Consider the following 25403-nt stretch of genomic DNA (forward strand, 5'->3'; position numbering starts at 1 on the left):
AGGTTTTGACAAACACCAGATTGCAGAACAGTGCTGATGAAATGTTCATTTTATACAGCTATGTACATTTGGTGTACATAAACTGTACTACATGCGTATCCACAGAGCCTTGAGAACAGGAGGTCAGAAAGTATCTGCCTTACATGAGTTACAAAGAGGATTTCAATTTTCCCTTCCCCTGCCAGTAATACTTTGCTTTTTGTGGGAGTTGGGTTGAAGTTAGAGTCAGGGTTGGTTGAACAGATGACCCTCTGGTGAAAGTGAAGAGCCATTTCCTACTGAGTGTTTTCATGTGTACCTGTGGCATCCAGAACTTAATCACTGAGCATGGCTGCTTTACTGGCTGCATTGGTGGGAATGGTTTCCCATGGACTTCCCCTCGTCCCTGTGTGTGCACTCTTGTGTTTTGCAGCACATCTTAATAGTGTGCTGGATAACTGAGAAGATGCTTTCTGCTTAATAACTGAATTTCGTAGGTGCACAGGGAGTTAACAGTTTATTTCTGGGTAAAAAAAGCATTGCTCAAGTGGTGATACCTTCAAAATATATCAAGCCTGCCTGAATACATGCAGAATAAAAACTGTCCTGGCAGTAAAAATAATAATGCTTAGTACAGCATTTTTATGATTCGTTGTTGTACAGACACTGGCATGTTTCAAAATAAGAGATAGCAGTAAGCAAAACGGCTTTAAAGATGTTTGAGAAGTGACACAGCAGGGGAAGGTAGCTGCCCAGCAAAGCAGGAGCTGGAGCAGGATTGAAAGTGGAGACTACTTCTGCTGAGTTCCAGCGGCTTCTAACTTCTATGCCCAGTTTATACATCCCCTCTACGGTCCCTTGTTCAAAATCCCACCTTAAAGCCTTGTGGAAAAACAGAAAAAAGCCTCTGGTCCAAAGCCAAAGCAAAATACCTTCTTCTACTCCTTATAAAAGCTTACAACCCCTCTTTATGTCCTTTCTGCCCTTTGTGCCTAATGGCCTTAAGAAAAATAAAGCCCGTGGTTTCTCTCGGATGTTAAAATGCCTTTTATGTTCTGACACTTGGATTCAAAAGATGGTCAAAAGCATGTGTTCTTTGAGTGTCATTTCTGGTTTTAAGCTCTTTTGTATTTTAATAATTAACTCAGGTCACATAAAGCACAGCTCTTAAAGGTGCTGAGCACCCAGGCTTGCAGTCACCCAGGATGTTCAGCAGTGAGACCTGTGTGTGAGTTTGGCAGCTTGACTAATTGGGCACTCGGATTAGTCTTCAAACAGAAGAATATGTTTCACAGTCATAGAGGTTTAAAAGAAGAATAAATGCATCAGTCATTCTTCTTTTGTAGCTGACCTTATGAAGAGCTTAGTGTCTGTGATACCACCCCTCATACCTCAGTACATAAAAGTGAATAGCAGAAAGGTACATTTTTCAGGTAAGAAAATGCATGGTTGTGTGTTTGATGTTCTCTGCAGCTCAGACCACAGCAATGAGCTGGGGAACTCCTCTGCTGTTAGAAGGTGAGAGGTTCAAAGCACCTGCAACGTGTTTTCCGCAAAGATAGGCTTATGAACCTCAGCCTCGTGAGGCATTACTAAAAATGGGACTCTGGCTCCTGAGGAAAACCTCAAGGAGAGCAGGCTCCACATAATCTCTTAGCTCCAGCAATTAATTTCATCTAGCAAAGGAAACACCTGCTGATGCTGATACTATTGGGAGTCTAAGGTGCTTGTTGAAGAGGCTGCAGCTGCCAGAGACCATTTCAGCTGTGTAGCTGAACTGAAGCCATCCTCTCATGTTAGCCTTGTCTTAAGGCTAGAGATGGAAGGAAGAAGGTGAAGAATTTCTTCTCAAAGCTATATGGCCAGAATAATCTTTTTCTTTTCTTCTGTGTGTTAGGCCATTTGTCAACTAATCTTTTCCAAACTCTCAAACTTACTCATCTTCCAGCTTATTCAGATCTTCCTTTGTTTGCTGCATCTCCACTTGTGATACAGCTGCATATCTGGTCATGGCTTTAAATGCTACACCCAGTTTTGGTGTCCTCATCATAAGAAGGACACAGAGCTATTGGACTGAGTCCAGAGGAGGGCCACAAAGATGATCCAAGGGCTGCAGCATTTCTGCTGCTGAGGTTGCACAGCCTGGAGAAGGGAAGGCTCTGGGGGAGGCCTTAGAGCTGCCTTCCAGTACCTGAAGGGATGCTACAGGAAGGCTGGAGAAGGACTTCTCATAAGGGGGTCTAGAAGTAGGACAAGGGGAAATGGTTTGAAACGGAGGGAAGGTAGATTTAGACTGGATCTTGGGAAGAAATTCTTTAGTATGAGGGTGGTGAGACTGGATTAGATTGCCCAGGGAGGTTGTGGATGCCCCCCTCCCTGGACATGTTTAAGACTAAGCTAGATGAGGCCTTGATCAGCCAAGTCTAGTTGTGAGGTGTAAGTGCCCATGGCAGAGAGGTTGGTAGTAGATGATCTCTAAGGTTCCTTCCAACTTGAGCCACTCTATAATTCTGTGAAATGTCTACCAAGAGGCATCTAAGAGAATGCGTTGTGGAGAGTGGGATTTAGGTTAGTTTGCTGAAAAAAATAGCTTCTGGGAGACTTGAAATGGGCTGCACAGCATGTGTGTATAAGCATAAAATGAAACACGTGTCAGTCTGTGACAGAATTGGCTCTGCAGGGCACCACTGGTTCTCACACCTTCCACTGGCAGCCTCTCACAGTGCTTCACTTCTGTTTAGCAACTCTGCAAATGAAGCACCCTATTGCAAGCATCCAACAGTGTGAGAATGCTGAAAGGACTCTAATCTCACTCTGGTCAGCTCCTCTTCTCACACTTAGTGGAAACCTCTGAGTACAAAGGAAACAAAATTGTATTGGAGAGGTGAGGGCTTGCTGTTAGCAGAAGGAAGCTGAGCTCAGTAGCTGCTTCTTTAAGTGCTGGCTCAGCTAAGGAATGCATAGTGTTTAATGGCTGGTGTGATGGGCTGCAGCAGCACCTTGATGACCTGCAGTTTATCAAGCGGCAAGTACTAGATGAAGCTAGAAGTAGCAGCGCTCTTCAAGGTACAGTCTTGCCTTATCTTACTGAAACTGATCAAGTTATATTTAACCAAAGCAAACTTCTCTTTTTGCAGCAGATGTTAGGGAGAGGAGGAGCTTAGAAGAGCAGTTAGCATTCTCCTGGTTATGCTGGTGGTATGTATCCTTAACTAGAGAACAACTGAGTTTGGAACAAACAGTACCTTGGCTCTGTTTTAACCCTCCTGTTAGAAGTATTTACTAGAGCTCTATTATGGTGAATTGGTTGTTTTCTCTCTTTAACCAGGTCAGCACAAGTCCTGGTCTGATTTTCTTACTCCCCTTTCATCCAACCATGGAATCGTTTCAGTTGGAAAAGACCTTTAAGGTCATCAAATCCAACCATTCTCTAACTCTACCAAGTTTGGTGACAAGCCATGTCCTTAACGATCACATCCCTGCCTCGTTAAATAGCTGCAGGGATGGAGATTCCACCAGCTCCCTGGGCTGCTTGTTCAGTCTTGAGGAGCCCCTTCAGTGAAGGAGTTTCTTCTAATACCCAATTTAAATTAGTAATACCCCGTCTTTTAATAGTAATATTTTATAATGCTTCACTGGCACATGGAAGAGAAACTGTACAAGCAGAGAAGTGAAGAAGCCAGTGGGGAAGGATGATTTTGTCTTCTGATGGTTTCTGAAATCCTGCCAGAGCTAGCCAGGGAGCCCTTCCACTCTGCCCGCTGGCATTCCAGCACCTCTGCTGGTGCCTCTCTATTTCTGTGAGCTTTGTCCTACAGACTGCCCAGTTTGTTTCTTGAGGATCCCTCCTGTTTTCTCCTCTGGATGTGTTTTCTGGTCCACTGGACCTACACCAGTAGTGAAGGTTCTATTCTCTACCATGATTTTACTTGCACATCTCACTGCACATGTAGTCCTCTCTTAGCTGGTTATGCCTCTGTGCCATCCAACTGTGATTGCTTCTGACCATCTTAGCTCATGAAGTCTTTGTGGTTGTTTCATCTGAAAGTCCTTGTGCTGCTTATTGTCCACATACTTGTGCTGAGTCACCTGTTTCTCGTGGCTTGCAGAAGCTAAAAACCTGTGGAAAGGTCTTTATTCCTCAAAGTGCCACTTCTGCCTGATGTTACACAAGAGATTTGACCACCTCCATCTTCTCTTGGGCATGCACTTTCTTTTGCATCTGGTGTTGGTGCACCTGCCCATCTTGCATCTTACAGTTTAGACCCTTACCTTTGAAAAACTAGCAGCAGGCCTTGGCTCTGATCTTGCTTATGCAGATCAAATAAAGGTAAATTAATACTTGCCATTATGAAAAACCATGTAAAACAAATCTTGCATGAAGTGATGGCACTTCTGTGAGGTGCTTTTTAAAGGACCCTTCACAAAGTCAGACTCGCTGACCACATATGTGTGCATATGTGCATGTAGTCTCATCCAAATCATAGAGTCAGCCAGGTTAGAAAAGACCTCCAAAATCATCCAGTCCAACCTAGCACCCAGCCCTAGCCAGTCAACTAGACCATGGCACTAAGTGCCTCAGCCAGGCTTTGCTTCAACACCTCCAGGGATGGTGCCTCCACCACCTCCCTGGGCAGCCCATTCCAATGCCAATCACTCTCTGCCAACAACTTCCTCCTAACATCCAGCCCATACTCCCCCCAGCAGAACTTGAGACTGTCCCCCCTTGTTCTGTTGCTGGTTGCCTGGCAGAAGAAACCAACCCCCACCTGGCTACAGCCTCCCTTCAGGTAGTTGTAGACAGCAATGAGGTTGTGAGAAAATGTGGTTCAGGTGCTGTAGGTTTTCATAACTTTTTCAGCATTAGATTGTTTACAAAGACCATTTAATAATAAGTAATGTTTGACTACCCAAGTAGGAATCATTCTGTGCAGCTTTGGAAAGCAGCAGCAGGACAAGTCTTCTATGTCAACAGGGTTTTTCATGCTGTAACTATTTCTTTACATATTTTCTGCTTGGGAAGGCTTGCTGAGCACTAAAATTGCATGCCATTAGGCGCTAAATTGCATTACATCTCCTGGCTGCTCTGCACAGATGGAAAGAAGATGGGGAACAGCTTAGGTAAAAAAGTTGTTGTCTAAATTACAAATAAAAAATTACTTTGTAAGCAGAGGCACTACTGATGCCTTGTTAGCACCTTCTGGAGCAAAGTAGTCATGTAGAGAGATGAAACGATCTCTTATTTCATCTAAGTGTTCTTTCTGTTTAGCCTTTGTCCCTGTAATTCCAAGCATCCCATCTTTGGGGGGGGAGAAGAGAGAGGTTCAAGCTGCTTGACATTATAAGAGCAGCAAATAGTGAAGGATAAGTGTGTGGTTGAACAAAGCCACAGAATTTGGATCCGGGGCTAGTTGCCAGAGACTTTGATGCTGAGATGGGAGATTTCCAAACAATACAAAGTCTGTTTACAAGATTGAAGATCTGCACTTGGATCAGAAGACGTTTTGGCTTGTTGTCCTCTGCCAGAATCTTATGTTCAAATTTCTTGGGCATATCCATGTGCAAGTGTTTACATGGAAAGGCTAGATGGGATTCCTTGGGGTGGACGGAGGTGCAAGAAAGAGCCAAAGTAAAACACAAAGATCCTAGTCCAGAAATTGACATCACTGTCCCAAACACTAGAAACGCTATGCAGAGTCACAGTTCTGAAGTCCTCTGACCTCTTCTGCTTCCGCAGCAGACAGGTCAGGCTGTAACAGTCCTTTGCCCTCTGCAGCCACTCTGCCTGTGCCCCCTGACCGGTTATTTTCTGCTACTAGATTTACCAAGTGCTCCTCAGATGTTTCTACCACTTTCAAAACACCCCAGTTATGTTCCCCTCCGAGGTGAGCAGCTGTGCCTCTGGTGTCTGGAAGACCCTTAGACCCTTCTCACTGTGGTGCACCTTTTGTCTTGGCTTAGGCTGTGTGGTGCCACCTCCTAACTGCATTCATCCTTCATCCCTGTCAAGTGCACCCATTCTCTATCTTCTCTGTGTTTGGTTTCTCCTAACTTTCTCTTATTCCTATGTATCTAAAAAGCTATTTTAATTGTCTTCAGTGGTCTGTTTGCTGTCTGCAAAGCTCTTCAGATGTTATTGAGAACCCCCTATGTACCTTTCTTTTCCACCCTTCAAACTATGGATTTTAGGTGGAATAGTACTGCAGACAACATGAAGCATAGAAAAAAAAGCTGTTTGGTGTTACAACTGACAAGTGTAAATCTCCTGCAGCTGTGTTCTGTCACTCTCACAGGGAGCAGAAACCTGGTCCCTTGGGCTGGATGTGGACTAGAGGGCAAAGAGATGCTGCTGCACACTGAAACTATATTACTTAGCTTTGGGTATGTTAACTTAGGCTGTTTTTTTATAGATGGTTTGGCAAGTGGGCAGAAAAAAAATCACCTACAGTCTTAAAATCAGAGAAAGCAGTTTTGGTCTTTTATGAAGAACACAGAGGTTTAAAACTTCTCTTAGCTTGTATTTCTTCCCCTTTACAATCTCCTATGGGTGTTTATGTTGTATGCCTTGAAGAAAGAAACCTGATCTTGGTGTGGGCTGTTTACCAAAGCAGTGCCTGCTGTGAGTCTGAGAGGTGTTTCCAGTTTTATTGGGGTGAGTGGGTAATGCCGTGTCAGGCAACCGAGCTGTGGTGTCTACTGCAAGCAGGAGTTTGAGAAACTTCTCCAGCAAAAGAATAACTTCTATTATTGAAGAGTATGAAGTAGGCCTAAATGAGCTTCTTATTGCTTACTGTACTTGCTGAAGTCACTCAGCTTGTGATGGACCTGGGCTAGCAGACTCATGAGAGCAAACAAATGCAGCTGCCCTTTTTCATGGACAACTAGGGAAACGTCTTGAATTTCTGCAGGTTAGTATCAAAACTGTTCTCCAGGCATTTCGTGCCCATGCTTTATTTCTGTCCGTGGGCTTTGCATTAACTGTTTGGATTTATCTATTAAGATATGCACTAGCTGTAGTTTCTGAATTGTCACTTCTGTTGCATGGTTTTGTACCCCACCTTTAGTGCCTGATTGCTGCCTGAAACAGGATTTAGGGAACGAGAGATTTCAACTATACGAACATTTTCCTTTGCAAAGACACTTGTTTGAGACCTGGTTTTGTGAGCTGAAGGTCATGAAGTTGTGGTTGTTGAAGATCTACTAAAAGCGTTGAGCAGTCCTTTGGGAAGCACTTGTGGGTCCTATTCAACAGCATGTCTCTAATACCTCATCTTTTAAAGCATTTTTGGGCTGGCCTGATAAATATGCAGTGCTGTCCTTTTCCAGATAGAAAGATGTATTTCTGTGCTGGAGCTGTGACAGATCCAACAGGACAAACCTCATGGTTTTACTGGCAGATTCTCCACCTGCTGCTCCTTCTACCTGGGTGTATCTGTATCTAATGATCTTTTCTGGAAAAGAGCTATGTGAAAAAGTAGCAGAAATCCTGTGTGGGGAGGAGGAGACAGAGAGCGAGTCTGGGTGCATGCCTGCAGCATTGCAAGCATGATGTCATTCTAATTTGCACTGCTAGGGGATGAGCTCATCTGGGAGGGATCTTGCAGAGTTACAGCTGTGCCAATTCATCTCTGGTTTGATTAACATTCTCCAGCCTCCCTTCTTGAACTAAACAACAGGCACTGCGTTATGAATTATTTAAAGGCCTAGGAGAGCTTCTACTAAATAAAATTGGGCATTGGTGCAAAACAAAGAAGAGTGAACTCTATTTTGCTTCCAGAGTGTTGTTAGAAAATGGCATCTCTGCTGTTCCCATACGGATAAGCAGGTTGGGTTTTTTTTGTCTCCTTATTCCTGCTCCTTAATATTTGTGCAGGACAAGTTCTTAAGAAGAAACTGCCTTTTCATGGAAGGTGTGTATGTAGCTGTATAGATGGTCGTTACTGGAGTGGCACCAACAAAGCTGTGTTACTGCACTCTCTAACTGAGTTTTCATTTCTAATAGGAACTTAAATATGAAACTTTGATTAAAAGACCCAAACGTTCTCACATTTGCAGTGGCCACATTTGGACTCAGTACATTTAAAAAAGTGATCCATGAGAAAGTATTTGAACACTAAATGGGTTTGCACTTCACTGTCCTCAAGCATTTAATATCAGAGAGGATTCTCCTTACACAGATTTAAGAGAGAACTTTCATTTTTTTGTTTCCACTGTGAAGGAATCTGGGCCTCCTAAACCAGCTGAGGATGCAGGCTGGCTGTGTCCCCAGAAACCATCCCATCTTGCAGAGAGGTCAGAGCAGCTGTATCAAAATCAGATGGAGTACCTGGGATCTGCTGCTGCTTCTGTACTTTGCCTCCTACGTTGCTGTGGGCCAGAGGAGTTTGTGGATTTGTACACTTGCACTTAGTGAAATTCCTCTCAGGAACTCATTTGGCAGATTTTTTTCAAAGATTAAGGTAGTAGGTTGAGCTGCTGGGTGCAGGTGGTGAGAGCACAATTGTGCTAGGCATCTGCAAGATGCTTTGGGACCTGTCTAAAGACATGGGACAAATGTTAATCTAAACATTATTTTGGCTTCTTGTGGATAATGCTTAGCACTGTCTCCTTTCGTGCAACACCTACCTTCTGAGATGAGGATAGGGTGAAATTCTGTGTGTTTAAAGCCTTCATTACTGCTACTGTCTCTAACAGCTTCATAATGTTACCACTCCTGATGCAAAGTACCTTAGCCACTTCCTTTAGATCAATCTTAGTAACTGTGATGCAGCAAATGATACAGATAGAGAGGAATCTGAAATTCAATAGAGATTGGGCTTGAGCTATGACACCTGGTTACTCCCATACCACAGAATCCCAGCATGGTGGGCGTTGGGAGGGGACAGATGGAGATCCTCTAGTCCAGCCCTCTTTAAAATGGAGTCACCCAAAGCAGGTTGCCCAGGATCATGGGTTTGGAATCTCTGCAGAGACAGACAAGCCACAATGTCTCTGGTCAGCCTGCTCCCAGGGCTCTGCCACTCTCACAGCAAAGAAAGTTTTCCTCACACTTAGGCAGAAGCTCCTGGATTCCAGTCTGCGTCCATTGCCCTCTAGTTTGTGTCTGTTGTCCCTTGTACTTTCATTGGGCACCACTGAAAGGGGGCCAGTATCATCTTTTTGACCCCAACTCTTTAATTACTGATAATTATTGGTAAAATCCCCTCTCAGGCTGTGCTTCCCCAGGCTAAACAGCCCCAGGGCTCTCAGCCTCTCCCCACAGAAATCCATCCTTCGAGTTGCAGATCTTGCAGATGAAGCAGCCCTGGGTGTTGTGCTGACAAGCACACAGCTCTTGGCACTGAGCTCAGCACACAGAGGCTGAGCAGGGGGACTTGGAGGAAGATGTAGTGCTGCTTTCCAACCTGCTCTAACAAGGGCACAAAACTGGTTCCAGAGCTGTGACTCTCAAGCACCCTTCACTGACAGCAGTTAAGGAAGCAGACGAAAACTACAAATCAAGGTGGGGTGCAAGTGGCTTGTGGGAGAGTGAGAATAATCAGTGCTCTCAGCTACCCCCTTTTTATTCCCAGGAAACTGAGTTTACTTAGCTGGAAGTAATATATTTAAATAATACTGTATTGAAAATAGATTGTACTACCTCATACTATCTCATACATCTATAATAATACCTAATGCTTTAATTTATAATACATCTCTACTGCTACATGTAAAAGTTGAATACAGATATGGGTGTCCTGGCTTTCTTACCAAAGCCTTCTGAATGTTTATTGCTTTCTGTTGTTTGCTGTACTTTTTCAGATACTGATGACTAGAGGTGTGGGACAAGACAAGTCCTGAGGGTGGAAGAAGGGAAACTAACACTTGGTTTACAGAGTCATAGAGTAGTTAAAGTTGGAAGGGACCTTGAGTATAATCTAGTTTCAACTGCTTTGCCTTGGGCAGGGACAGCTTCCACTAGACCAGGTGGCTCAAGGCCTCATCCAAACTGGCCTTGAACACCTCCAGAGAGGGGGCATCCACAGCCTCCTTGGGCAATCTGTTCCAATGTCTTACCACCCTCGTTGTAAATAATTTCTTCCTTATGTCCATTCTAAATCTATCCTTCTCAAGCTTCAGTCCATTTCCTCTTGTTCTCTTGCTATCTTGTTCTGTCATTTCCCACCCAGCTTTCTTGGTTTACCAAAAAAAAAAAAATCAACAAAAGGCAATTTTTTAAATTTGAGGCTGGATTCTGATTTCCTGAGATGCAGCCAGAATTTCCAGGCTCCTGCAGGACATAAGATCTTTGCCTGGGAGATAAGAGAGACAGGCTTGAACTTCACTGTTATCACTTCTGGTGGTCCATTGGCTGGACCTGATCCTGAGCTACCACACTAATGGGCAAGCAGTGGCACCATGGTGCTGCCATCTTCCCTGCACCAAAAATCCTGCTTGTTGGGACTCATGGTAGCCAATCTGGAGCTGACCTCTGTGTGTGTGTGTATGTTGGTACATGGACACATAACACACAAGGCTCTTGTGCTGTGCCAGAGTGATGTATTTTAACTGGTACTTCCCTTCAGTTGCTGAGTGCTCATCTCTCCAAAGAAGGGCGACGAAACTGCTAAGAAGCCTGGAACACAAACCCTATGAGGAGAGGCGGAGAGAGCTGGGGGGGTTTAGCCTGGAGAAGAGGAGGCTCAGAGGTGACTTTATTGCTATCTACAACTACCTGAAGGGAGGTTGTAGCCAGGTGGGGTTGGTCTCTTTTCCCAGGCAACCAGCAAAAGAAAAAGGGGACACAGCCTCAAGTTGTGCCGGGGGAGGTCTACGCTGGATGTTAGGAGGAAGTTGTTGACAGAGAGAGTGATTGGCATTGGAATGGGCTGCCCGGGGAGGTGGTGGAGGCACCGTCCCTGGAGGTGTTGAAGCAAAGCCTGGATGAGGCACTTAGTGCCATGGTCTGGTTGACTGGCTAGGGCTGGGTGCTAGGTTGGACTGGAGGATCTTGGAGGTCTCTTCCAACCTGATTGGTTCTATGATTCTCTCATTTTGAAAACCATCATTCAGAAGGGACTCAAACATTTTCATATGGTTGTCTCCAGAACTGTGCTTTAAATTCAGGGCTATTTTTTTTTCCTCTTGGTTTGGAAAGATAAGGCAGTGCAATCGTTTAGCTCTTGCTTAATCCTGCATTTAGTTTTCCCAAATAAATAAATTTGAAGTGATTAATCACACTCCCTTTTAGAGGGTTAAAGTCATGATACAGATGCATTTTAATCATGTAGTGAATACCAAACAGGCATTTTCTGGGAGGATGGAGGTTGTGTTTAGAGAACTGACGGTACTCTGCTTGTGATTGTTTCACAAGGCCCAGCGTAGCCAGTCATGCACAAACCCATTGATTTTAGCACACTTGGCTTAAAAGCAGCACAGGCAAAAGGATGACTTGGCTGAAGGACCCAGGTATTTGCAGAAAGTTCTTCTTAGGTCTTTTGTGTTTCCTGCTGGGAGTTTCTCCAGTGGAAAATTAATGGAATTTAAATTACGTAGCAACTCAGCAGGGCTGACAGCTGATTTCTGAGTAGAGCAGGTATTTATTTTCTCTTTTCACCAATAAGTGTGTTCTTGTCAGCACTATAAATGAATTTTAAAGAGCCTTACATAATCAATTGCTATTGAACATTAACGAGCTGGGCTTAAACTGCCCTTGTCAAATTGTATCTTAAGTCAGGGAAGAAAAAGACAGCATTTACCTTCATAAAATATTTCTGGAGTGCAAATGCAGGATGGGGAACTGAGAAGCAGCCCTTTTATCACGGGTGCTTGTTGTTGAGTACAGAGGTCTGTGGGCTGCTGAAGCAGAATTTCAGCCAGTGAGTCATCCCAGCAGTCTAACGTGGGAAAATCCAGTCTGTCAGGCTGCAGAAATGCTCCAGTCTATGCACACAGCTTTGTTATGTCATCTTCTGAGGCATAGCATGAAGATTCACAATTTTCCTCTGGTAAAGGAGTAAAAATCAAGGGGAAAAAGTGGAAAAGGGATGCTCAATCTACAGCATTATTTTAGAGTACAGTTACAGTTCTGTCTGCAAAAACACTCCCCAAAGTGATTTTACAAACTTCTGTTCATAGAAGGTGAAGCCAAAGAGGCTGAAGTTGTAAACAAGGTAAATATTGGCCCCACAGATTTTGTATGCCAGTTTGCTTTTGGAAACAGACCTTGTTTAGATCACTGCCAAAAACCAGTCAGACATTGGAACAGGTTGCCCAAGGAGCTTGTGGAGTCACCATCCCTGGAAGTGGAAAAGAAATGTGTGGACATGGCACTGCAAGACATGGTTTAATGGCCATGGCGGTGGTAGGTTGATGGTTGGATTCCAGGGAGATGGTGCAGTTGGCATCTCTGGAGGCATTCAGGAAACATGCACATGGCACTTCATTGCATGGGTTAATGGCCACGGTGGTGTTAGGTTGATGGTTGGACTCCAGGGAGATGGTGGAGTTGCCATCTCTGGAGGCATTCAGGAAACATGCACCTGGCACTTCAAGACATGGTTTGATGGCCATGGTGGTGTTAGGTTGATGGTTGGATTCTGTGATCTTGGAGGTGTTTTCCAACCAAAACAATTCTATGATTCTGTATGCTGTAGACATGCTGCTCCACGTTGTATGTGGTGAGAACACAGCCCTTGCTTGCTAGATTGTACTCTCTGCACTTAGTGGTTAGAATCTCTGCAAAGGCAACTTCTGAAACCTTAGTTGTCAATTCAACTCTGTGGTTGCTTTAAATGATGATAGTTTAAAGAAAATCAGCTGAGATAAAAAAACCCTATTGTTGAGGAGTAAAAGATGGTAAGATGAACCTGAAAACCAAAGGCAATGCTTACTTTTTTGATGACTACATTTGAATTACCCAAACTCTTGACTGTTCACTGCTCAATAATACTGCAGCAAAGTTTCCCTAGGTATTTGGACTTTGCTGTATAACTCAGATGCCTTCTAGACTAAAATGTGAAACCAATGTAACTTCTGCACATCTCTGATTCAAGAGTGGCGTGGGAGACTGTGCTGATCATGACTGATTGCAACAAGGTGGGTTTTTTAAAGCAACTACCTTAGTATTTTCTGAAAACCTGATGCTTCCACATTGCTTTGTGCCCCACTGCATGGCTGTGAACCACGTGTGCAACAGCAGCATTTTATTTTGAATCCTACACTGGCTTAGGTTGGAAGAGACCTTAGACATCATCTGCTCCGACCTCCCTGCCATGAGCATGGGTGTCTCTCAGCTAAACTCAGCAGCTCAAGGCCTCATCCAGTCTTGAATGCCCCCAGTGAAGAGGCATCCATAACCTCCCTAGGCAACCTGTTCCTGAGTCTCACCACCCTTCTACTGAAGAACTTCTTTCTAAGATCCAGTCTAAACCTACTCTCTCTCAGCTTCAAACCATTCCCCCATGCCATGTGTCTAGACACCCCTACAAAAAGTCCTCTCCAGCATTCCTGTAGGATTCTTTCAAGTATTGGAAAGCAGCTCTAAGGTCCCCCTAGAGCCCTCCTTTCTCCAGGCTGAACAATCCCACCTCCCTCAACCTATCCTCATAGCAGAAGTGTTCTCTCCCTCAAACCATCTTTGTGGCCCTCCTCTGGGCTCACTCCAACAGCTCTCTGTCCTCCTTATGATGGGGACACCAGAACTGGATGCAGTATTCAAGGTGGGGTCCCACAAGAGCAGTGTAAAGGAGCAGAATCCTCTCTTGACCTGCTGGCCCCACTGCCTGTAATGCAGCCTAGGATTCCATTTAGATTGTCATGAAATGTTTGTAAATGTGCTGGTTTTGACACATCTTCCACCATGTAGTGATTTGAGTGGGTCAGATATGCTCCTCTGAATGTGGAGACCAAAGTTAGATCTGCCTGCTGGGGTTGACAGCATGTGAGGATGTTTAAACAGCCCTAATAAATAGAACTTTATGTGAGAGTAGTCTTTTCTCACGTGGATAGATGTTTTATCTTGTCACATCTATATTGCTTGTGAGTGAGGTATGCTGGAGGAAGCTGTGAGTTACAGAAATTGGCTGTGTATTTGGCTGTGTGCTTGAAAATCTGTGGTTTCCAATGATTCTTTTTTGGCTAAGGCAGAAGGGTTATTTAGGTAAGTGTTTATCTAAACACCATTTATCCTGAGAAGAACCTCTGTAGTTACCAGCAGGTCCATTAGCAAGGCAGAAGCACAGAAACCAGGCCAGTTCAAAGCAGTGGGAGTCTTGTACATCCCAGTGCCAGGGTGCTTGGGCCCCTGTTGGAGCAGTGGAAGTAGAAGGGAGCAGCTTTCTATTTCTTTCTGGAGTAGAGTCTCTGCTGTGCAGCTCCACCATCAACGTGCTTGCTCATCCAGTGTCAGCCTGCATGAGGAGCTGGGCAAAATGAAATGGTCAGGACTGAAGCCTTTGCTTTTTCATTCCCATTCTGGTCTGGTTTTGCTGAGCTTCTGCTTTGGAAAGGCAGGACTTTGTTGTTGCTGGTCCTGCAGTCCGGTGGCGATGCAGTCAGCATCGTATCGGCGTGCCTGGCTGGGTACAGCAGTGAGGAGTCACACACATCTCATCCTCAGGGTTATTTAAAGAGCAAGGAGAGCCTTTTCCATACCAAGCGAGGATGCCTGCATGCTGGGCTGTGCTGGGCTGTCCTGAGGCGAGCAGTCAGAACCAGCAGAGGAACCACAGATGGACGTGTTGCGTAACAGCCTCGCTGCCCGACCAGTTGATGAATCCCTTGTGACAGAGCATCCTTTCAGCACCACAGTGAGCAGGGAGGGCAGGGAGGAGAAACTATCGCGGGCTGAGCCTGCCCTCGAGTTCATTTTCAGTCTTACCAAGCATGGCCCTGGTAGCAAAGCATGACTCCCAAAAAATGAGTCTTAAAGCATGTGTTTAATATTTCTGCTTGCACAATGTGAGGGTTTTTTGGAGGATGTAATATTACAGATGAGTGCTTCAGGCTCATTTCTTGTGCTCTGTGTGCCGTTGTTTCGAGCCAGATACCTTTGGTTAGTAAGTTACGTGGACCATGTATGAACACAAACACGTGACTCGTTTTGTGATGCTGAAGTTAATGGTTCTCTTGTTAAGATGGTCCCCTAGCACAAAAACTAAGCATGCTGTCTGATGCCTGGTGGTTGGTTTATATGAAATTTGTGAATCAAAAATTGGGCCAGAAGGTCCTATGCAGGAGGAAGGTGAGACATGTAAAGCAAAACCAAGTAATTGTGAGTGGTTGACTTGTACTTTCCTAACAGCCTCTGCACATGTGCATGCCTGCTCTCTCTTTCTTCCCAGTTTACCCCAATTTTATCAAATCCTTGGTAAAACCTCCAGCAATTGTAGTTAATGCAACAGGCTCTGCCCTGAGTTTTCTCACTATTAGCAGTCATCCCTGAAGCACAGAAGAACCACCTTCTCTCCAAGCTGTTTGTCATGAATGTTGTTTTAATCTGGTTTAGTTGAGTCCCATGGTTCTCAAGTCCCATGTCAGGCTGTTTGAGGTCCTTCTTTGCCTCCTTCCTTCCTTTCCTCTTTCCCTCCCTCTGGAGTAGTGCCTGAAGAATACTGATTTGTTGGGGTGGCTTTCATTTCTGCGCTCTGTGAGCAATGCCTTCTAATAAGGCAAACCTATGACTAAAGCTGCAGCCACCAAAGAAGGGTTATGAGAGTGAACATCATCTTTTCCTGGGGGAAAAAATAAAGAAAGAAATGTTTTGGATGATTTCCAAGAAGCTGGAATATCCTAGCTAGCAGGACAGTGCACTGCAGTGGTCTGAGCTCATATTTTTATTAGCAAGCTTTCGTTACACTACTGCTGTGACACACTTTGGCTCACACCCTTTCCTACCAGGACTTGCTCCTGCCGTGATGAGAGCCTCAATCCTGCATGCTTGAGCCAAGTGCTTAGTTGTTAGTGAATGGAAGAACCTCACAAACTGGAGGTAGCACAGCCTGCTAAGATAAACTCATGCTTCCTTACAGAGTGCTGTAAAGAAAGGTGCAGGCCTGATCTGCTCACGTGCTAAGATCTACTGTACAAACAACAAAAACCTGTCACACAGAGCATAGAGAGCAATTCCCACTGCCCGGGGAAGCACTTTCCTGGGCACGTAAGATTCATGCCAGGGAGGCTGGGAGGGTGAAGAGGAGGAGGTGGGCTGGGTAGTGCATCCAAGAAAACATCTCTACCTGCATCTTTTCCTTAATATCAAATTATATGAGGACTTTGTAATGGAGGTGAAATGAGGCAAAGCTTACCCTGAGCAAAGCAGCAGAGTCGGTGACGTGCTGACTTGTGCTAAGGAGGCAGAGAGAATCAAGGTTCTGTGTGTGCAAAAGGAGGTGGCTAAAGAGAACTGAGAGAAATAATAGGATTCATCTCTTTTGAGAAGGTAAAAGGTGATGGTAGAGAAGAGGCTACAGTCAGGCTCTGCTGTCAGCTCCACTGGGTACTTGTAGCTGCAGTACAGTTCTTACTTGTGTGGTAAGATGTGCAAAGGAGGGAGATGAAATTTGGTACCCTTAGTTTTTCTGGAGGGGAAAAGAAAAAGATAAATTGTGGATATTGTAAGGACAGCTTATTCCTTAAATAAAAACAGTACCTTTTTAAAACAGTAACATTCTGCAAATAGAGTATTCAGCTGCAGGCTGGGCAGAATGCAATGTATCTGCAGAGTAGCCATGGAATCTGCCTCTGAAAGTGGTCATCTCTGTATATTAAAAGCTGCTGTCAGGTGAATGCTACTTCCAAACTCGTGTAGAGGTAGCTCATTCACATCACTTTGGTCCAAAGCAGCTAACATCCTAACTGAAAGCTCCCAGGAAAGCTCTGAGGAAGCTGTGGTGGTTCAGTACTGCAGAGAGGATTCCTTCAGAGGTGTTAAGCAGGCACTAAACCTTGACTGCCAGCATCTCACAGGCTGATGCTACTCCTTTTCATCTCTTTTATGGAAAGATGTATTTATTTGTTCATGGCTTTATTTGTCTTCACATTTGAAGTTTCATTACACTCTGGTGAGACTTTTTTTCCCCTCAGAAATTCCAAGACATCTGTAGAAGAAGGCAGGTATGCAAGGGGGAAATCTGTCATCAGGAATAAAGAGGGAGGATAGGAAAACCAGAGCAGAGCATCACAAGACAGAGGTACTAAAATGACAAGGGAAAAGTTGAGGGAAAGAGGATGCTCAAATTCATGGAAGTTAGAGACTGCCTGATGGTATGCAAAGCAGAATGATTCACATTTGCTGTTGCCTTTGGCTCTCCAAGCCTACATTTCTAGGGGCTATGATTTTAAGACTAAACTAATAGCAGTGCTCCTCTGAGACTTCCCTCCTTCTTGGAGAGAGAGATGCCACTCACTGTGCTGGGTGTGAAAAGAATTGCTGAAGTAATTCTAGTGAAAACTTCAAATGTCAGTGTCTCTGTGACTGCAGATGTCCTCTCCTGTCCTCATGGAGCACTGCACATGCTCAGCTGCTTCTAGGTATGTTAGATGAGATGAAGATAAAGAAGCTGGACCATTAGACCAGTGCTAGTAGTATGGAAACAGAAAAATAAGAAGATGTAAAATCATAGTATCACAGAATGTTAGGGGTTGAAAGAGACCTCCAGAGATCATTGGGTCCAACCCCCCTGCCAAAGAAGGATCACCTGGGGCAGGCCACACAGGTACATATCCAGGTTGGCTTTTGAAAGTCTCCAGAGAAGGAGACTCCACAACACCTCTGGGAAACCTGCTCCAGCGCTCTGGTGCCCTCCCAGTTGAAATGGAGTTTCCTGTGGTTTAGCCTATATCCGTTATTCCTTGTCCTATAACTGGGTGACACTGAAAAGAGCCTGTCCCCTTCCTCTTGACTCTCACCCTTCAGATACTTGTAGACATTAATAAGATCTTTTCTCAGCCTTCTCTTTTCCAGACTAAACAGTAACAGTTCTGTCAGTCTTTCTTCATGTTGTGCAGCAGTGGGAGAGGCTCCACTGAATAGGAAGAGAGTTGAATTCTCTAATGGAAAATGGTGCCATCTTCTCTGTCTTATCTTTGGTAGACTAAGTAGCATCAACCATAATGTGGGCATTTTAGAGCTCTTTGGTAAAACTGATCCATCTATATAACATGTGGTCTAATAGTGAAGGCAGCCTCCAGGGGACAGTATGCAAGATGCTGAAGGTGTCATCTTCAAGGTGAAGGAGGTATCTTCATCACATGTATATTTGTGCTTGGCAGCATCACAACCAGCGTGGCCAGCTGGTTGAGGATGGGGATTTTTTTCCCCTCTACTCCACTCTCGTGAGATCCCCCAGGAGTTCAATGTCCAGCTCTGGAGCCCTGACACAAGAAGGACATGGAACTATTAGAGCAGGTCAAGAGGAGGCCAAAGAGATAATCCAAGGGCCAGAGCACCTCTCCTCTGAAGAGAGGCTGAGAGAGTTGGGCCTGTTAAGCCTGAAGGAAATAAGCCTGCAGGGAAAGTTTAGGGCATCCTTCCAGTATTTGAAGGGGGTCTACAGGAGAGCTGGAGAAGGACATTGTACAAAGGACGAAGGGTAGTGGCTCCAAACTAGAAGCTGTAAAATTGTTAGCAAAACCAAAGAAGCCTCAGTAAGAATGAGGGCAGTGAATTTAGTTTGAGTGTGGCTGTTAAAGGATGATTTGAAATGCCAGGCTGGCATTGCATGGAACCAGGGAAACCATTCTCCCTGCAAAGAAAGCAGGGAGATGAGAAGTTGAGAGACTTGAGGTGGTGGTGAAAGATCTGTCCCCAGAGTCTTCTGACTTCTGCTGCTTATGTCTCAGAGGGTTCATTGTGATTCAGCTATAGGTGCGTGTTTAGATTTACAAAGACTTGGAAATAAAGGATCCAGACCACCTTGTTCTCAAATCCAGACCACGGTGGCACAAATAATGCTACCCCAGAAGCTGGGAGATGGTGTTTGGAAACCTGGATGTGGTATTAGAGTAAAGAAGAAATCATCACAGCTGATGTAGTAGATAACCTTGTGACTGATGTAGATTTCATTACAGCTAGTAACAGTGTAAGCAGCATGAAGGATTGTAACTTCAGTCTATGGAAGATCACCTTAGCACTGGTGGCATAAATTATTTGTGAGCAATTAGTGTGTTACAAACAAAGTGCAAACACTGTTGCACAGCTGTGCTCAGGTTCAGCTTGACAGTGGAGAAAGCTGGGAAAGGCTGAGGCAGTCCCAAGGCATCAACTCAGATGCGATGCTGACTAAATGCAGATGGCTCAAGTGGTTCCTGTCTTCAGCTTCATGCTTTGCCTCTCTCTCTCAGGCTGCTGTTGCTGTAGCAGTGCTGGCTGAGTGTTATATGAAATATGTGTTTACATCTATGAGCCAAACTGTAAAAGTGTGTTTGGGAGCAGTCACAGAAACCAGCACTTGTAGCTGCTGACATTCTAGTGGCTGGGAAATAAGAGCAGAGCACTCCTTGTTCATAGGATGCAGCTGGGCAGTGGTGAGCAGTGAAAATGACTGGCAGTCAAAGTGGGCAGAGAAACAAGTCCAAAGATTGGTTTGTTTGGGCTTTTCATATTGAAAACCTCCTAGGTTGGATCAGGTAGGAAAAAAAGCATTGCTGTAATTGCAGGAGTGTGGTTTAGTGCAGCTAGAAGAGGCAGGGATTCTCATGACTGTTCCTGTGAAAGCTTTCATCTTGAGCACAGAGGTCAACCCTGACAGCTATGGGGAATTACTGACAAAATTATTTGTAGCAAAGGTTAGTTCTTAAGAACAGCAGTCTTGGGTTGTTGTAGAAAGGGAAATAATCACATCAAGAGAAGAGCTAGAAGAAGTTAAAATTGCAGACTCTTTGGAAGATCTTTGGGATTAGCTCCACGTCCAGACTCTGACTTCTTGACACCAATTTGGCAAACGCTTGCAACAAGAGCCCTAGTGTGATTGTGTAGTTGTGCAGAGGCCTGGCTTAGCCCTGTTGCCACGCACAGAGAAGAGCCTTGTTGGAAGGCTGATTGCAAGAGCTAGGGATCAGCTTCTGCAGTGTATCAGGTGATCTTGTGTGTTGCAGAAATGTGATGATTGGTGGTTCCACAGCTGGATAAAGAAGTAGGGGCACTCGGTGTAGTCTTACAGGAGTGGACTACAGAGCAGCTGAATCCTCCTCAGAGAGTGGATTTTTATACTGGGACATTAGCTAATTGGAAAATCATCTGGCAGGGTTGATCTCCAGAAAATGTAGCATTCCTCTCTCATCTCTGAGGAAAGGAGGTCTTCTGCATGCAGCAGCACTTGGCTTTCTGAGCAAAAGGCTCCCCTGCAGGAGAGAGGACTTGATGGGTGATGAATTCAGGTGTTACATGGCTACAGCAGATACCCCAGTTCTTTTCAGTACTTGATGATGGCCCTAAGACTGCTGTGCTCTTTGCAGCCTTGGCTGAAGGAGAGTTTCGATGGCTGTAATCAGAAGGCAGCAAGAACCACCATCAGCATTTTGGGTCCAGGCTCTAGGATGTTGTAAAAGACAATAATGGGCATTAAACTGTTGTGCAGCATGAAAGAGTGTTCCTTGGCATCTGCCAGAAAGCAGCTGGGAAGTGTTCCATGAACAAGATCAAGATTACCTCACTAAAATATCAAGAGGCTGTGACTGCAGCATAGTTTCTAGTTACGAGCCTTATACCCAATGGCTGAAATGGGATCCTAGAAAGAAAACTGCAGCCAGTATGTCTGGTTCCCCACTTCCCCTGCTCATCAGTGAGTACTGATGAACAGTTGATAGAAGACATCAGGTAGCTGAATGCTTCTCATGTTGGGCTTTAAATAAATCCTCAACCTGACCAGTTAAACAGCTCTCCTGGCAGGGCACAGGGGAAAGTCCAGAAACACAGCAGTGCAGAACAGAGTGGAGAAAAGGGTCCTTTTGTAAGAAAAAAAACTAACTCAGTCTCTAGCAAGTGGTCTTAGATGAGCACTCCTGCACTCAAAAGCAAATATGTACAAGAAGGTTGTTACTTTGATTGCACTGTGCCACAAGAATGGGGAGCAAATGCCTGCCACACTCAGTGAGTTTACTAGTTTTATTTTGCTACAGCCACTCTTCCAAAGTTGGACATTGTCAGGAAGAGAGTTACTCTGGGAGTGAAAAAGTGATGGTATAAACTTATTTACAGACAAAGAAAATCCTGCATTGCCTGCACCTTGAGCAGTGGGTCACTGTTCCTCAAATCCTCTCTCCTGAAAAGCTGGCTCTTCTCCTCTCCCTTGTAACCTTTCCCATGTGCTTTCTCCTCTGACATGAGGCTGGTTCCCAGCAGGGCCAAGGCATGACAGTAATGGGTCCCTCGCTTCTTGCTGTGCTGTCCTGCTGGCTCAGGTGCCCATCACACTTGCAGAAAATGTGCTCTTTTTTTCCCTTGGCACTGTTTTTCTGCCGGTTTGCTAATTGCTTTAAATAAATGGTTTACAATCTGACCAGGAGAAATTCAGGATCAGCTTCAGAGAGAGTACAGGAAGGTTCATTGTGTTATGCAGAAGCAACAAGGGAAAAGTTGCATCCAGTTCATAGCTCTTCCTCACCCTACAGAGGCTAGTGCATGTTACGAGTGGGTTTAGTAATCTTACCTGGGTTTGCATCTCTCTGTCCTCATCCAAGAAGAAAAGTTTACACATAGCTGTAAGGATATGAACACCTGGAAGTCTGAACATAAGAAGGGGCAGAATCAAACTTGGAGAGGATCACAAGAATCCTGACAATTTTGCATGAAGGTGGATTCTCTTTTCCTGCTGCTTTCCCTATTTACGTGGAGCTGGTTTGCTTAGAATCATAGAATCATTTTTGTTGGAAAAGACCTTTAAGATCACACAGTTCAACCATTCTCTAACAGTACCAAGTCTGGTGCCAAACCATGTCCCTCAGGGCCTCTTCGAAATGCCTCCAGGGATGGGAATTCAACCATCTCCCTGGAGAATCTGTTTCAGTGGTTGAGAACCCTTTCAGTGAAGAAGTTTCTTCTAACACCCAAGCTAAACTTCCCCTGGTGCAACTTGAAGCCATTTTGTTTATAGTAGCCACTTAATGGGCTCAGGCTGCCAGATGACAAAAGCTTTGAGCCTGCTGCTGAGAGGCATGCTTCTGTTACTGCTCTAGGCTGGCTTGGGGTTTGGGCTGGTGTTTAAAAAACAAAACTGAAGTTGCATTTTTACTGATCTATTTCCTGCCCCCTATTCACTGTGTTTCAGAAAATCTTCAGAAGAACTGGACATGGATAAAGTAACAGCAGCCATGGTACTCACCAGTTTATCCACCAGCCCTTTGGTCCGCAGCCCTCCTGTCCGACCCAACGGTAAGCCTGCAGAGCAGCACCTGGGCAGGGACTGAAGGGAGGGATCCCAGGGCTGTGTAACCAAGGGCTTGTTTCCAGGAGTTGTGGTGATGGTGGAGGACAAGGGCTGAGTGGTTGTCTTCTGGCTGTGACCCGTGCATGCTGGAGATCATGCTGAGCTTTGCTCCGATCTAGTCAAGATCTTTGGTGCATCTGTGGCAGAGCTGAGAAGGAACCTCGTCAGCTGCGACACCATGCACTAGCAGTCTGCACAGCTGTAGGTCTTTCTGCTGAGGCAGGATTACACCCTCAGTTCCTGTGCACTTTGTAACTCTGATGGTCTACCCTCAAATCCATCATCTCTTGGAAGACTGCTCCATTTGAGGTATAGCAGAAGGCACAAAAATTAAATAGTTAGTGGCAATAATGAGACTGCTAATAAAATACAACTAAGCTATGAAGCTTGACTGGAGTTACAAAAAATACTACAAAGTCTTCTATTTTAAGGGCTAACTTAAGTGAGGACAGCCCTGTGAGGTTGTCTCAGCACTGTTTGTATGACTGGCTGTTCTTACTCATATGTGACTGCTAAATAGACACCAGGTGTCTGCCTACTGGAAATAATTGAAGGAATCTGAGGAATACTTAGAGATGAAAACAGGGAGGGGAGTCTGCATTTCTTCATGGAAGCAGAGGCCTTTCATACAATCAAAGAGTGCTTTGGGTTGGAAGGGACCTAGATCCAACCCTCTGCCATGAGCAGAGACACTCTCTGCTAGAGCAGGTTGTTGCAAGGCCCCCATCCAACCTGGCTTTATCAGGAATTTGTACCAATGTCCCAGCTTTGAAGATTTTTGAACAATGCTGTGGTTTTTTCCATTTTCTTTTTAGAAAACCTATGTTTTGCCTAGTTAGCTGCAGTTCTAGCTGTGAACGCTCATGGCTCCTGTTGGTGTGCTTTCTAGTGTGGAAAATCAGAGGTATTGATGGAGTAGCACTGCACTGAGGAGCTCCTGGAAACCTCTGGCAGTGACACTCCCAGTGGCTGTCCTGCCTCAGGGCTAGAGGTTGCCAGTGCTCAAGGAAAGCAAATGAAAGGGTGAAAACATGGAAAGCTGAAAACAAGCCTGCCCTCACTCTGCCCAGCTCGCAGCCAACACCACAGATGAAGGTGAATTTTGACTGACATGCCAGACAGTGGCTTGGAGCAGCCAAGACATGCACATGTCCCATGGTGCATCCCCAGTCATGGGGAGCTGCTGTAGAGTAGGGTAAGGCAGTATCTGCCTCCTTAGTGTGAGCAGGTGACACCTGTCAGGAGTAGCAACGCACATTAGGTAGCAGCTGCGGACTGGAAAGATCTTCCAAACAAGCCCTTTTGAATTGCTTATAGGTAAGTGGTAGCTGTTAACTGCCTTTGATATGTCTTCTTGCAGTCTTGAATGTTCTTTGATATCTCTTCACATAGCTTGTTTGCTTGATTGCCAAATCTGGGAAGGCTAGCCTGAAAAAGTGATTCACTTGTTGTCAGCAGTCACAGACACGATTTTGAAGCTGTTGTTGGGCACCTTCTCCCTGAATATCTTCGTTTTTCCTGAGTAAAGACTTACTAAAGACTTAAAAGTGGGAAGAGTTGATAATTTAAGGCTCATTTGGCATTGCAAGGCTAGGCTCTGATCTCAGGAGCTAGTGATTAATTCTTTACATCCTTTGCCAAGAAAGGGCAGTAAGTAGCAGTGTAATTAAAGGACCATTTTCTAAAACAAATGGAATTTTCCTTAGAGGTTAAAAAAAAATCTAACATCAGCATTAATATTAAAGTCTGACCTGTGCTGGAATTGCTGGGGATGATCACCCATGTAAACTGGATCAGAGTCTGGCCCCCGTTTCCCTGCAGCTGAGTAATATTTGGTCTGGTTCTCTTTCACGCAACTGCAGCAACGTGAAAAGAGCCCCAGAATAAGAGTAAGTTGCATCTGTTTGTATTTTGAACTTCTTTCCATTGACAGATTTGTTAGCATTAATGAGAATACTGCTTGGGCTTTTTCCTGTTGGCAACCTTAATCAGTCTTTTCCGTGCTACTTTCTCGATTTACATCTCTTTGTCTGTGTGGTGCGGAGAAGCTGTAGACCGTGAGGATACAAAGCACCACCGTAAATGTGTCAGGAAGCAGTAGATGAAAGAGTGCTGCTGCTTTTGTTTTCGTGAAGGAACGGAAACATTAAGCTGTGCTGAGGCCACAAGTTGACACCAGTCTTGGCTTTGGCACAAGACTCAAGTGCTTCAGTGAAACAAACCCCACACCTCCATTACAGTCAGGTGAAAGCTGTGCTCAGGAACCAGAACATGACATTTTTCATTCCTTACTGCCCAAAGTGTGTATGTCCTTCTCCAAGGAGGAATTTGGGGTGGGGAGTGGGGGTTGATAGCATTTATGCTCTGTGGCCTCGTAAGTGCAGGATCTTAGCTGCTGCCTCTTCAAAGAGGCATCTTAGTGCTTCTGCTCACATGATGGAGCACTGCATTCTGTTTGGTGAGCAGCTGATATGAATGATAAGGGCTTTGTCCAGATACAACTCAGGAGGAAAGAAAAGATCACTGTTTGAGTTAAGCTTTTGATAGCAGGTGGTAGACATTATTTTCTCCCTGGTGTCATTAGTTAAATGTGTCTATAAGAAGTTGATAAGGAATGAAGGAGTGACCTCTGCAGAACTCTTGAAGGCAGATGCTGGCTTGAAAAGACTCCTGTCTCACGCTTCAGTAATGTTTCACCAACAGATAGGCTTGACAGCTCCGAAGCTGGCTATTGCATAATGTTCAGGCACCTCCAGTGTCATGGGCAAAAGCTTCTAATGCTTGAGTTAGGGAGAAACTGCATCTAAGTCATCCCTGCCCATGTACCCTGTGAGAACCTGAAGCTTCAGTCAGAGCCACATGTGGTTGTGCCTCTGGGCTTGCTCAGGCTACACATTTGCTGAACTGATGAGCCACATGCTCCTGTCTCTGCCAAAAGCCCTTCAGGCGCTGGGAAGCGTGACATGCCGGTGTCTGAAGCCTGAGAATCTCAGGATGACTGAAGCTGTGCCTCAGACT

The 25403-nt window shown here is 44.9% G+C and overlaps 1 protein-coding gene across 5 annotated transcripts in view; it reads left to right on the forward strand.

The window, feature by feature from the left end:
- ZNF704 (zinc finger protein 704) overlaps positions 1–25403 on the forward strand; it is a 92346-nt gene that overhangs the window by 33248 nt on the left and 33695 nt on the right. For all 5 annotated transcript variants that reach the window (XM_064154608.1, XM_064154604.1, XM_064154606.1 and 2 more), the window contains exon 3: positions 22227–22330. In XM_064154608.1, coding sequence (XP_064010678.1) covers positions 22227–22330 — 104 coding nt within the window. The remainder of the gene's footprint in view (positions 1–22226; positions 22331–25403) is intronic.

This window comes from Pogoniulus pusillus, chromosome 14, assembly GCF_015220805.1.
Source record: "Pogoniulus pusillus isolate bPogPus1 chromosome 14, bPogPus1.pri, whole genome shotgun sequence".
NCBI classification, from domain to species: Eukaryota; Metazoa; Chordata; class Aves; order Piciformes; family Lybiidae; genus Pogoniulus; species Pogoniulus pusillus.